Source organism: Macrosteles quadrilineatus, unplaced genomic scaffold (genome assembly GCF_028750875.1).
Source record: "Macrosteles quadrilineatus isolate MER2022 unplaced genomic scaffold, UCM_ALF_1.0 Scaffold_5__1_contigs__length_97177068, whole genome shotgun sequence".
Lineage (NCBI taxonomy): Eukaryota > Metazoa > Arthropoda > Insecta > Hemiptera > Cicadellidae > Macrosteles > Macrosteles quadrilineatus.
The window spans coordinates 11,056,671-11,072,098 of record NW_026542598.1 but is presented as its reverse complement, the minus strand read 5'-3'; the positions used below and the strand labels follow the sequence as shown (position 1 = coordinate 11,072,098).

The 15,428-nt window shown below is 35.7% G+C and overlaps 1 protein-coding gene across 5 annotated transcripts in view; it reads left to right on the top strand.

The window, feature by feature from the left end:
- Positions 1–15,428, top strand: part of LOC128994084 (protein bric-a-brac 1-like) — a 244,440-nt gene that overhangs the window by 211,471 nt on the left and 17,541 nt on the right. For 4 of the 5 annotated variants that reach the window (XM_054418323.1, XM_054418324.1, XM_054418325.1 and 1 more), the window contains exon 3: positions 7,164–7,221. In XM_054418323.1, coding sequence (XP_054274298.1) covers positions 7,164–7,221 — 58 coding nt within the window. Of the gene's footprint in view, positions 1–7,163; positions 7,222–8,856; positions 10,385–15,428 lie in introns of those variants that run through there. The other variant, XM_054418327.1, reaches the window with a different exon arrangement.

Below are 15,428 nucleotides of genomic sequence, written 5' to 3'. Positions count from 1 at the left end.
TACATAAATATTAGCAAACTTGGCATTAAGACTCAAAGTCTTATTACAAATCACATTTCTGTAACAATTTTAACCTAATGTGACCATGGACAACAGGTTTTGGCTCATATAAAAGTCTCACGTGGAGCATAACCGGGTTTTAAACTCGAAGAATGACACTGTTCTTGGTACGTAGTGGATACCAAATTCACCTCTGGATGTATACACAGTCAGTCAGTGAAGATTATTTTGATTTGTTTATCCTTTTCAACCACACAAGCTAGGGCAATACTGCAAGTTTACCTATCATAGACATACTCATACTTCAACTCGTGTTAGAAATCGACGAAGTTCGCAATAGCGTCCACAATTCCTGCAACTCCGGCATTACCATAAGCAATGCTAACACAATGCACTGGCTGCCGGCCGCAAAGCAAATTGAATTATATTTTACAAGACGTGCATGCACCTATGTCTCTAGTGTTCATTAACATGACAAAAGAAACATAAATTAATTTCAATTCATATTTTATGTAAATGGTGGTTGCGGTACCGGAGCTGGTGGATTTATAGAAGGGGCAGCGGAACCCGTGGCAGGTTTATGGGGTTGCGACTGCCGCATTTATCTAGGCCGGTGTGCAGGATACGGGATATGTGTATGTATATGTATGTGGACGTGTGTGTGTACAGGCGACGGTGACAATCGCTTTGTGAGCGAGAGTCGTATTTCAGACGCGGTTGGAATGTTTAGAAGACCTTTCAAAGACCCGATGATACACAATATGATTTACTCTACTCAATCCTGTGATTGGTTTATCTTCGGTAACAATAACTGACTGTTTTAAGATATTCTGTTAAATATAAATGTTTCGAGGACTAAATGAAAATCATACCTTGTATGATGATGTATGTATCATCTTGTATTTATGGGATGTTTTTGTTGGTTGTAATTTGAAAAATACAGTATATATATTGTTTTAGAGACGCAGTGTTTAGTTACAGTAATATCGACAATACTTGTGTGGGTTTACTTGTGCTTTCCAATTTTTGTAAGCAGAAACTTTACGCGACACGAAGAACGAGCAATGATTCCTTCGATTCGCACAGTTATTGGTGCCTATTAAATATTACCTGATGACGGTTTACAATCAACCAACTGAAACTACTGATTAGGTTTGATGTGTCTGTCACTTCATAGTCATAAGATTGTTTCTAATATTTGTAATCTTAGGACAATGCGATTGAAGATTGACGATTGCATATTACGATACTACATTGACTAGTGCGCAAAGAAATCAATTCTATAGATCGTCTACATGAGTTGTCACTGTGTGTGTGTACGAATGGTAAAAGTGTTGAGCTGAAGAAATCACCCAAAGGAAGGCAGATGTATAAATAAAGCGATCCTACTCTTATGCCACAATAGGGTGTTGCGGGACTAATAAAAAACAACCAAATGCTTTTCTCAACAATTAAACATACTTTTACGTTTCAGTCCATCAAAAAATATCTGTGTGTCGAGTGGGCCTACTTAATTGATCTATAGAGAAATTGATATTCCGTTAGTGCAACTTCTCATAAGATACAGTTTTGGTTCACGACTTAGCCGTGAAAACCGGCAAGTGCGCGCAGCAAAGCTCGGTCCCCCTGTATTTGTCAGCCAACTACCTGTACAAGCAATAAAACACGCTCCCAGTGGCGATTGTTTGAGGAATCCATTGTAACAATGTACAGCCACGTCCAGCCAGCGGGATTACCTGCGATTTCCCTTGATTTATTCCTTAACGCTGGCGAACCGTTTGATTTACAACAGCGTATAATAACACGTCATGTTATATTTTATCTCCATCACATGATAAGTATCGAAGTATCGCGGTTTAATACGCCATTAACACCACAGCCTAGGCTGGGTAATTAGGCGTGTTAGATTGCAGTTTATGTATAGATAATGCCAGCCGGTGTCTCAGTACTTTCCTGCAAACTGGGGAAAGTTAAGTTTAAAGAAGGTATTTGGAAGTTGGACGTGGAACTGTTACTGATGTTGACGTCTCCTGTAGGGTAAGCTTTGAAATAGCACAGAGTAAGCCATGATTTGGAGGAAGGAACACTTGGACTGTAGAACGAATGAAGTAGGACGAGTAAAGAACTCTTCGTTACTTTACTTATAGTTATAATTTGCAAAGTGATCTTTAACCAACCAAGATCATAAGCTTGATAGTCGCTACTGCAAAACATTTATTGATTTGTTTTAACAAGCTAGTGTTAGGTCATTACAGTCTTAGCCTGTCCATGTACATTGTACACACACCACCATGTAGCCTACTCGTGTTGCCTTGTCGTGTTTTTACCGCTGAAAGGCACTCACAGCACAATAAATCCAACGTTGTCTGTGTTTTTGACGCGGACGAGTGTCAAAAAGACAGTTTGTTAAACGGATTACTGGATGGCCGTGCATATAATGACATTCGTGTGGTATTTACATAATATGACAACGCCATTGTTTCTCTTGTGATGCAATGTGTCATTATCATATGTTTAAAATAAATAACGTAGAGAGAGATGGCCGATAGTGTCAACTCCCTCCCTCTCTGTCTCTAGGCGTGTCTTGGCCCGCGATACAAATTGCCCTCTGTCCATTTACAAATTGAAATATACTCCAGATCGTTATCGGCTTCGCGCCGCGATTGTGTTTGTTAATCACATATCTATCGCCCGGTTTCATCTTTATTTTCCACACTTCATTTATTTAATCTGCATCGCTCGGTATTTCGTATTTCCGTTATTGCCGTTCTTAAATGTTATCGCCTTATTTGCATTTCTGTTTCGTTTCGGTTGTGCCCATTGAATATATTATACGGATGATTTGTTTTGTGTCCGTTCGTGCTACGCCTATTAATAGGATTGTCCTTGTTAACTCGGCTGGTTTTGGGATGTGAGGTCCGACTTTTGTTATTTATGGGATGTTTTTGTTGGTTGTAATTTGAAAAATACAGTATATATATTGTATTAGAGACGCAGTGTTTAGTTACAGTAATATCGACAATACTTGTTCTCAAACATTGTTGTGGGTCTTTATAACCATAAAAATTTCCTATTTTATTTGTTATATAAACTAAAAAACCACGCTCCTTATATGATAAAACAATAATTTTCATTACATGCTCTTAAACCACATAGCCACCGTGGCTTGTACTCTCAAGCACAATATCCAATGTTATTTCTAAGAAAAACCTCGCGCTCAGTTCCACGCTCGTGATTATTGTTTTAATTTAACGTATCACCAAATCAGAACAAATAACTATAAACCTACCCCAACTCGAACAGTCGAACAATATCTTATAGAACATCGTTTGCAGCGCGAGTCACGGTTGAAAAGAACAGTTCCGCGGAAATACTTGTGATTATAACACGGTTCGCCGAGCCACTTCGCGCCTACAATGAGCTCATCGCCGTTAATTCCGCTACATTTCGCAACACCACTCGAAGGTAACGTTAATAAAGTGGGCTTATTTGTAGCTCGGAATGCGGTTCTGATTTTTGCAGGCGACTTGGCAATTTCTAAAGCGCGCAGTCTCGCTGTAAGCCGCTTTGTCAACAGCGGTTCATAATGGGGGGATTTGTAACCGGGACCCCTCTCCCCCCACGTACCCCCCTTGTACCATCCCGTCACCACCCACATGTTAATTGTCGCCTCTCGAACTAACCGCTCTCTCAACGGCGATAAAAACCAGAAGTATCACGAGCAGTCTCTCATTGTGATCCTGTCTTAGCTAATCCACCTCCGCTCGCGATCTTCAGTGCCCCCGGCATGAGGGGTTTTATTAAATTATTTGTTTGATACCAACAATCTTTGTGTATGAAAGACGTTGAATATGAATATGTATTGTTTAAAAGTTTTTTAATCATCTCCGGTTAGTTATTTTTGACCGACAATAATAATGATACTTCCGGAAGATTGCAAAAACAGGCGTAAAAAACATTGTTAAGTGATTAATAGCGGCCTGTGTATCATTGATCGAAGAAATCTGTGTTAGCTGTAACTTATCATAAAACAAATGATTTGTGCTACTCGAAATATATACAACTTCACTTGTACTTAGTAATGCAAAATGTATTGATATGCAAGTAGCTGGCGATATTTTTTTTTTTGGGTGTGGCTCTTATCGCTGGGTTTATCTATGATAAATCTCAGGCACTTAGCATTTGTATAGATTGACATTGGCCTTGAGACATCTTCAGGGTATATGTATCCTCCAGAAGAATCTTCAAACGGTGGTTTCACACTTAAATCGTTAATATTTTAATCCTATTTTTCCTAAGTAAAATCGTTAGTGAAAGAATACTAAACACACTAAATGTGATCTTAAAAAATAATCTGTGATCTTTCCTTATTTTAAGTGGCTATTTTTCTTAACGATTCACTTAAAAAGACACTTAACTTCGACACTGTCCAGTGTTCTCTGTGACTTTCCTGGCGAGCATTTAAAGCAGAACGGGGTCGAGATACGCAGCGCGGTGTGCCGTAGTTTGTATTCCGTAGTGTTGTGGTGTAGCTCCCGTGCACACAATGCCGTTCCATTCATTATTGTTGTATTGAAACAATAAGATTTAATAAGTCACGAGAGATAATGGCGGCATTATATATTGTTTCCGTCGATGTCACGGAATTGCTTGTAGGTCTTGTTGGTCCCCTCTGCTCCTGCTTGTCACATTTGGATCCGGCTCGAAGGACCAACACAGTGAGGAAAATATTTGTTTCCAACCAGTTTTTCGTAAGAATTGTGGCCACAGCTGGTAAATGCATTGCAACATTTTGCCGTCCCACTTGATGTCTCCGCTTCAGCGTCGATGAATCTCTTCAGACACTCCGAGCCGCGCAGTAAACATGATTTACTTTACGACAAATCTCCATATAGCGTTACATTTGTCTGTAGTTGACGGTTTACGGCCTAGACAAACTGATTGGTTGAGGAGAATCACTTCTCAGTACTGTACAGTGAAACCAATGATTTTAAACTTTGGACCACGTTCACAGAAAAGATGCAGTAATTGACGGGGATACACTACAGTCATTTGGCACCAAAACGATAATGCCGTCAACACTGGCTTGGCCAGGGATTTTCACAATATTAACAATAAGATGGTAGTGTAATTGACGGTATTTAAGCCCAAATGGGAAAGAAGGATTGGTGTATGTGATTTACTTTTGGTGCATATTTCTTTTGGAGATACCTGATTATCCGTGTTACTGACTAAGTCGAGCGCTAAGATGACCAAACAAGTCACAGAATTTAGCTGCTTGTGATATTGGTCAGGTGCAACCTGTTCTCGAGTCAAGGTTAGTCTCGAGTAGCCACTCGTTTTTTTCTCTTCGGGTAGTTTACAACTGTTTACATTTCCCAACCCCTAGCTCAAATATGCATCAACAGCAAGATCCACGGTACAGCCAGGGCCGCGGGAAGGGATGGCGGCCATTAATGCGTTGGTTCAAAATGGTCCACTCAATAGATCGGTAATTACGTACAACAAACATCGTAATGAACATCCCGGAGTTATTCACCCGTGCTGGGACTCGACGTTTCCGGATCTGAATATATCAAAGATAACGTTCCGTCTGGTGAAAGCTATAATATAAATCATAAAGACCTCGCGCGCCGGAAAAGGGAACAAAAGCTATTGTAATTAGTTCGTCTATGTCTGTGAGACAATGATAAAATATCGAATAATTCGTGGTCCGGGGTTCCAAAGTGTTGTTTTACGTGACCGCTCGGCGGGAAAATTGAGGAAACGGCGGGAAAGAGGCGTGCTTGTGAGTGTGCGTGTGTGTGTAATGTTTCCTCGGGATGGCTTATTGCTGCTTGTAGGGGATTTGGTTAAGTAATCTAAGCTGCTCTTGTAGACTGCGTGAGATTGTAGTGCATTCTCAAGATATTGTGTTAAGAACTTTATAACTAGTTTTTTAATGTAACTAGTTGGGGGTCACAGAGTCCTGGAAATGTAGGTGAAAGAGGAAAGCATATATGAAACACGAGGTGAAGGATTGATAAATAATCATACTTTTCTTTAACGATATAATCATCGCTCCTATTCGAAACAAGTGTTGGAAATTCTTAATAAAATGTCAGTGCACCTCGGTAAATATCTACCGGGCTTAAAAAAGAACGAAGCCCCAAGAATGAGCTATTCTACATATCACTCGGCGTCACATTTTAATACAAAATCTGAATTACAAAACGAGGTGATTTACATAAATTGAAAGCACTTTTTTCTAAACGGGCCGCATAAATATTTATTTTCGTCCAAAGTGGGGGACGAGAAATAACTAAAAGTAAACTCATACAATAAATATGTGACGCTAGAAAGCCGCTGTGTTATTGTTATGCAAATGCAAAGATGGAGTCACAACATATTATACAAGGTCATTTCCTGCGGACCTCAAAGTTGTTGAATATGACAATGTCATCGCATTAATTATTAACATTGCCTTCGCAACAGCTGATTATAATATTAAATGTAATGAAAGCAAATGCGTCTGTCCTTCAACCCAGGAATCAGAGGTCGACGATGTCATTAATGTTCTGATTCAATATTCAGTGTGTCTGTGTTATTATTTTAATGACATCTACAAACTAATCGTTACTTTTCAATGGCGGCGTAATAATTATTATAGTCATTTGTTTCACTGACATTACTGTCGTAGCGTGGAATGACAAATAATATGAGGTTAGGTTATCATTACCGTATAATATAGTATAGAACATGTTATTTAACTTTGTTTTATTTGTGATATTTCTTGGCCGTTGTGATAGTGGAGTTAGAACGAAATAAATAAAACTATTCTAATGTTTGGGGGTAAAAATTATATTGCAAACTAAGTTTCAAAATAGCTTAAAGCTGAGTGGGATACAGTGTGCAACTACAGTTAGTTAGTTCGATCCTGAAAAAAAGCCTTTAGCTTTTTGATGGTAGTAAGCTAGATCCAGCTGTCCTTGATAATTCGGCTTTTAATAAAGGCTCGTCGCTAAAGAGCCAGCAGATCTTAAAAGAGTCAGCAACGTATTCATCCAGCTCTCGCCATTCGCCCATACTCCCTGGTGTGTCTACGTCATATATCTAATATGTTACTATTACTGATTACACTCGATTTCGAGCACCGTGTTTACTGATCTCTCCTGTTGTTTCAGGCCAAGATGCTTGAGTCTTCTCATGCTTGGCTCGGGGCCTCCACCTCATCATTGGCCGGTAAGTCTTCGTCTTTATCACTAAATGTGTTAATACAGTAACTCTGTGTGTAACGTTGTATCATGTTAGAATAGTCGTGATTTTATTTTTTGCTGGTGTCGTAATATCATTGTAACATTGTATTGCACATTTATTTTGGATACCTTCATTAGTATATTTTTTAAATTCATTACTTTTCTTTGTTTGTTTGATTTGGTAGTTTTAACACGGTTCCTAGTATATATGTCTGACCCCTCTGTATTCAATCTCATGAGTATGTACGGACTGAATAAACTCATTATTAAATCACAATTCTTTGGCGTGATAGGAAAGAAACTGTCTGTCTAAGATGTGAAGGCAGATGCAGAAAGTATTACCATAGATTTAATAAAATTCCTCATATTCGTTATCATTGCGAATAGGGTGAGGACATTTTTTATGTATTTTCCGTGCGTTTTTTTTGCACAGGGCATTTTGATATTGACTATTAGTCAGAGAAGTATAGGATATGACCTTAAAAAAATTGCAAGAAAACGTTTTAGGCCTATGGTTTTATTTTGTAGTATTGGGTTTGCAGAATGTTATACTATTAAAAGTTGCCAAAAATCGGTGCACGAGAAAACAACAAAAATCACAATTTAAAATACAACAACAAAAAATTGAAGTTTTACTAAAATTCAACAGATTCATTAGTGATATCGAACAGTAGAATATATTTGTGTGTACTATTATTAACATTTGTTTATACAAAATGTGTAATATTGTAACCAAATCAATACAATATGAATGTCCGCTTTGAAATGGAAAAAAGTTTAAAATCAAGTTATATCTCTATGGTAAATGCCCTATTATTATTGTTGCTAATGAACAAGAACAAATCTGGTTTTATTCACTTAATTGAATTCGTTCCCATATAAATATTTAAACGAATTATTTGCAATCCGGTTAGTCCGCGTCATATTTTATAGTTGTTTACTGATTCGGGACAAATCGACGTGATTGATGTCATGTTTATTTCTGTTTAAGTATTTAAAATTAACAGATTTTGCTGTGCGTTGTTTGAGGTGACGTTTCATTTTACACCATTTTAAACACGAGTAACATGCTGTCAACAAGTGTTTACAATATTACGTTTAAACTTCTTTAATTATCAAGTTTCGATTTCTCTGCTCACCTAGATTGTCTCCGAGGCTATCTTTATTTATTTTTACGTTTGACAAAACCGAATAGCACTGCTTTCACGGTGATAAGCAACATTTATTTTAAAACCTGACTCAATCAAGTACTGTGCTTGATTTGTCTTGGGCCAAGCGTTATCAAATCATGGAAAATCAGTTGCTTATACAAATCTAAAATTGTATTACCATTGAACTAAAAAATATAAAAATGTGCATTTTAAATAAAAAAAGTAAACCGTGAATTTATTGCAGTATTGCCGTAGGAATTCCAATACAATCTCGTAAAAGATGTCTACTCATTTACAATAAATAAAATACATACCCTTTAACACAGCATGGAGCCTAATATATGTTATTGTTTCACCATTTTATGATTTATCCGTTTATGATTTGATTTGGTTTCATTTCAAGGTGCACGTGATTTTCGCATTTTGGTTTGTTTGTGGCTGATATGTGATGTGTAGCTTCCTTGCTTTAGATTCCTCCCCTTCCCTACTGAAAATGAAAGCGCCTACGTGGACCCAGCCGCAGCTGAAGGAGGCTATACAGGCGATAGTGACGCAGAAGATGAGGTTCACGGAGGCGTCCACTCACTACGGTATCCCTAAGGGTACCCTGTATGACAACATACTGGGCAAGACTAACCGTATGATGGTGCTGGAGGAGGCGGGGTTGACGTACTACGAGGAGACGGCCGTGCTGGACTTCTGCTGCGACTTGTCCGTCTCGCCGTACAACCGCAGGACCAAGAAGCCGCTCAAGGAGATCCTCGGCTTTGTAGAGAAGCTCCGACGTGATCGCGACCCCGACTTTGCGTTCACCGGGCTCGCGGGGTTCCGCTGGTGGTGGGCGTTCTGTAAGAAACACTCTGTCGTGTCTATGAACTACGGCAGCAACAATAACAACAACAACGAGAAGTCTATCTCGCCACCGCCCGTGCTGGAGCAGAAACAACCGCTGCTGACCTAGGTTCATGCATTACCGAGCTTAGTTATTTGCTGTACATTCCGTTACATTTTTTCACCTCAAACTAGAAACGTCAATACAACTTTACATTTCCAACACAATTTCGTTGTTCAGTTCATTTCTAACAAGGTTATTTTTCAGGTATATTTTAGTAACAATAGTTTTTTCGCATGTCCGAATTCTTTTCACAAACATTCCATGCATGTTTTATTTATCGCCATGTAGATCTCGTGTTTCAGTTTTCACTCTCTGTATGTACATAGTCTCCTTTCGTACAGTTTTTTTACCACCACCACGCTCCGCGCCCGTAACCCGAGCAATACATTCGATATTTAACCATTCCTATGTTAGCGTAGTCTTGTATGTTACGTAGATGTAAGCTGTCTTGTAGTTGATTATGTAATTGGTTGTGTTATTGTAACTTGGTTATGTTAAGTTTTGCAGTTGCGAATGTTGCTGGTTAAGTTTTGACACGTTATACTTGCCCGGAATTTCACGCTGGAAGCCGCGTTTCGGGTGATATTGTGTAATTTATGACATTAGCACAAAGAAGCAGTCGAAACATATAAACACCTTTTGTGCGTTGTCCTTTCTGTAGGCTTAGCGATGTAAATTCGCAGCCATTGTTTCTATATGCAAATGACGGTCTATTCACGTACGACAGTAACGATTTGCATAAATAATTAATTTGCTCCGATGATAAATCAACATTAGATATTAATAAGTTGGTATTGATTAGTGGATGGCGTAGCGTTGTCGCTGTGTCGTTGCGATGATTCAAGGTGATTGCAAAAGAAGGTTGACCTCAACCATTAGCGAGAAAGTAGTATGTTTATGTCGCTTCATTTACATTTCGTATTGCTCACTTTTTATACCGCTGTTTAATGTTATTTTATATCGGTGTTTGAAAACAATTGACTGTGTTTTATAATATTATTGAAGATTTAAAATGCGCATGAGTTCGTAATTAACAAATCCTTGAAATTTATTCGTAAGTGGATTTTTGAAGGTTGTACAATATTTATATTTTTGATGGCAATATATTGGTTTAGGTAATTATGATCAATTGCTCTCTAAATTGACAAAGAATGGAAATGTTTGCTCAAATCAAAGTTGAACTTTTGAAGCCATATAATTAATTGCGGAATTACAAATATTTAAGTAAGTTTATTGACTCTGAAATATTTTTTTTTATTCATTATATACCTTTTTTAAGCATGTAACAATGTTTTACGATATTTATACTTACAATATTTTTATGTTTGCCATTTATTGTGTTGTTTTCACCTGACATTTTGCTGTTTGCCTATGTTTGTCTTGTATTTATTAAGCATTTGTTATTTATACCATTAGTTGATGATATTAATATTCCATTAATACGTGCCATTCCTATTATCGTGTAGACTGCTTGTATTTAGGCTTATTTTAGTTTTAGGGTAGCTTTTAGTCAACATTTAGATATTATTGATATTTACAAGTGCCTAATTTTATGATCCTGCCATGTAATAATCGCACATCACTCAAACAACAAAATAATATCTTACGAACGACAAATTAACTCAGCCATATGTATATTATTCAGTCCTAAACCAATTAATTTTATCATTGCATGTTATAATAATTATATTAAAGAATTTAGTGGTGGTCACAGAGTTACATCTTTTTGATTCCCCATGATATTGGTATAACATTTTGAGAGGTCTATACATTATGTCTAAAAAATTTTACTTGCAATACATCTTCCCTTCGTAGTTTTTTTCGTTTTTCAGAAATGTATTCAATATATTTGGATATCTTGAGTAATTAATTCTTATTGGTTTAATTTTCTACGTCGGTTTTGTGCTTGGTTTTACTCAATGCAATTTATTCTATATCCCCCCCATGGTTTTTGTTTTATTGGATAGGTTAATAAATAAATATAATTTTTTATTTCAGTCACCAATATTTATTAGAGTTAAGTGCAATTTAAAGAGTTACATGTAATTGTGAATCCCTGTCAATTGGTTCAGAATAACTTATTATAGTTTTAGAGAAGTTCAGTACTGTTTGCTGTTTAGTAGAAGTGGTATGAATGATACAGAAACCTTGTTTTTATTGTACAGACAAATTACCCACGCCGCAGCAAACCTTCAGACTAAGCGAACTTTTAATTTGTCCGATGGAAATTTAAGTAAAATATTTTCATCACTGACCAAAATTTATTGAGTTATCGTGTTCAGATACATTAATAAAATTTTTTTACGAATAGTGGTTATTGCCTCTGATGTCAATAAAATGAAAAAGTTAATCGGTTCAGGGTCTAGGTCTTTCCGTCCCGCCTACGGTAACAGCTTCTTCCCTATAGGGAAATTCGCTAAAAACCGACATTATTACAATAATGTAATTTTATTGTAACATAAAACTATGAATGACTTTGAATTAAATACTCAAATGGAAAATTAATATAAATTTAAATTAATCATTCTTACTTAAATAACATTTTGGGAGTACTAGTTAAGATTTAAGCAATAGAAAATTATATTTTCATAATATTCTTCAACCAATTAAATCTGAACTTTTTTGGCACTGTATTGTAATACATATCCAACAAATGTCAAAACTAGATAAATGTAACAAAGAATAGTGACTAAGTTAAGTTTTGCGGTTATGTTTGTACCATGTCAAAATTAGTTGTAAGTTGAACGATTGTAACAAGTTTTCAAATAAACGAGTAAACCTCATTGAATTACTGTAGTTATTTTCTCTCATCGAGTTCCCAGTATAGAGTGAGTATAGTACATGGTCGGTGCCAAGCACTTACAATGTATTTTATTGTTAATATTTACTGACTAGAAAAGCAATTCTCCTCGCAATTACAGTCACTACTGAGTTTTATGGAACGATTGTAAATTAAGCACGTCAGAAGACGTGTAGGTTTCTGACTAGCTCAAGGTTATGCTTATTACATTCTTTAATTGGTTACAGACATTATCAGACCGTACCGAAAACAACCACTTTCGCCATCTTGTATATATAGGATATTGGCCTTGTAATGAGGTTTTTCCCTCCGATTTTTCGGATTAAAGTAGAGAATCAGATTGATAGAGATTATTTTGTCAGTAGGTAAATTTGTGGAAACTTTTGATTTCTACTTAGTGATATTCGTATTTAATCTGTAGTTGTTTTAGTTTTTTTTTTTTTTTTATTGGGGGATTAACACTACGAGCATAAGTTTCTTATACCTTTTTTAGAATTGAAATACAGTATGCCCAAAAGGTACAGTGAATAGTAATATAACACATGTACTTGAAAATATTAAGCTGGATAGTAAGCAAAATGTCACAAAAACAATTAGTTTACCAATTTTTGACCATTCAAAATTTATTTTATTGTTCATTACATTCATCCCTATATTTTTACTGTTCAAAAGTTAAGTTCCTGATCAGAGGTATTTCTGGTAGTTCAAAAAGAAAAAATATTTAAATTTAAAAATAAAAGATCACACAGTAGGCCAAAAAGAACACTTGTAGATATAAAATGTATAAAAACCTGGGATCTATTTTATCTTGAGAAACGAAAATAAACCATTCAGTTTAAACAGCATCCCATTTTGTACATTGTTTACTTATTCAACAGTATAAAACTCACGCGTGCAAATCACGGGGGTAAATATCCAATTTGGTTGATAAATTCATTGTTCAGTTTGAAAGTTGGCAACAAGGAAGTTTTATGCGTGTGGATTGCTGCTATTCTCGGCATTGACTATTTCATGCAATGCAAGACCGACTACATGGGCTCTAAAATTGAATTATGCATGCTGGAATGGAATACGTTAGCTGTGCAGTCCATATGGTTATCTCAGTTGGCAGAACAGAATGCTACTTGGATCGATCGGGGAAAATCTTACTTAAAAGATTATTCACCTTATCGTGTGTGAATCCAGGGAGGCCTTTTTAATTAATTTTGTAGTACCCAGAATTTCGAAATTATAAATAATCATGGTTACATACAATTAGTTCAAACCACTAAAAGCTTTCAAAAACAAGAATTTCCTTGAAGGTATGTAACCTTGATTCTTTAGACTTTTTGTATCATTATGTTGTAAGAGATTTTTCCCCTTTCAATATTTGGATTTCAAGTAATATTATTTTCCGAGTACTTGAATGTGATTTTAATTTCTTTACGTATTAGGAAATTGGAGCAACTTACGAAATTTAACGATTTTTTTTACGGAAAGTTTTCCTGAAACGTCAACCAACGGTAAATCAAGCGTCACAATAGCCTCCAGTGGAGTAGAAATTATATTATCGACCCGTCTTTCTATACAGACCTCATGATGCATGGGCTCATCCATTGACATTTATAATGCAGTTCTTAACATGCTGCGTACACAGGGTAGAGGCCACCCATAATTATTTCGTGATCAATCAACTAAAACAATCAAACGTACGTGCATGGAGCAGGTTTGCTATGTGTATCATGCAGTTTGGTTTATTAAGATCCCGCTTATTGTCATCTGTCATTGGTTATTGTTGTATGCAGCTACAAAAGCGTAATTACTGGCGAGCGTTGCTAGATTATATGTACAATTGGTACGACCACGTCACCACCATTTATTTGTCACGAAATTAGACAGTGGATTTATTTACCCGTTTCGATAGTGGAAACAAATCAACTGATGAAAGACTGTTCAGTGTTGGCGGATAAGTGGGTATTACCGGCGAACCGTGGATTGACCGATACCGATAATAAAATAAATGATACTTGCCTACAGGTGTTTGTTAATCAATCGGAACCTAGTGGAAAATTGAAACTACTAATGCCGTAATCGCGATGTAATGCTTTAATCTATGTATCATTCGGCTTTATATTAATGGTGGGATAATTTTACCTCAAATTTTCTAAACGGTCGCAGCGGAATCAGATTGTGTATTGGAGATTTCATCCGCTGGGTTTATGTTGTAGTTGTAGATAGAATATAATGGTATCAATAAATCAGTTTTTATCTATCTAATTAATTTTCTCCACGTTTGCATTTAATTTTGTTGGATTTGTATGTTAAGAATGGAGTAAATACACATCTTTTCAACTTATATTTGTTTAACTAGTAAAATATGTTTTTTTTTTTTTAGAAAATCAACTCGGTTATTATGTAATGTTATTGAATAAAAAGTTCATTTATTAGTTTTTGAAGTAGATTTATTTATTCATGCAAAAAATGGAAAATCTGAAATACAAATTAAGAGAAAGCCATACTTTTGTTTAATTGTTTGTTATCTCTTTCAACTGTATATGTATAGTTAAAATCGTATAAATAATGCTGATGGTGATACAAAAGAAAAAAACATTAAAAATCTAACCAAGTTTTTATTTTTTTAATAATATATATTTTACATGTTAGAAAAAAGTATTTATACTATTTTTCTTCCATAAATTCCCCTTGAAAAGCAACATTCAACTCCAACTCAAAAATTCAGGTTGTAATAGGGTTCAAACATACGCAGAGTAAATTGATTTGTTGTTTTTGTCCACTCAAGCCATCTATTGTTATTGAATGTAGTTTAATATTGGTTCGCTACAATTTGATTAGAAGTCAATTCATTTGCTCTATACAATCTACCATGTATGAGCTAAGTGTTGTTCTGCCGTAATTGAGGTTCTGAAACAAAAAAATTACAAATTCAATTTCATTCCATTTTATTTGATATCGTTAGTATCAAAATGTTTCCTATGTGTATGATTTAAGCAAATTTATGTATACATTTTTTTGGTGTCTGTAAATCCAAAAGAGACATGTGAATACTGTATCTTTATCTAATTTAATCGATGTGTGTGTTATATACTGAGCCATACTTACAATTTCTTTTAATAGTTTCTTTTCAATACTGTATATAGGACTGTATTGAATTCTTTTAAAATTTAAAAGCAAAAATTTTTGGAATCAGCCACAATTAACCAATCAGTATTAAAATTATTCTTATTGTTGCGATTGGAAAATTCAATAATCGATTAATTTCCTATAGGAGGATGAGATGTTTTTACATTCCAAGAATCAGGAAAGGACAACATTTGTTATTAATTCATTGTTCCTGTATTTTAAAATAC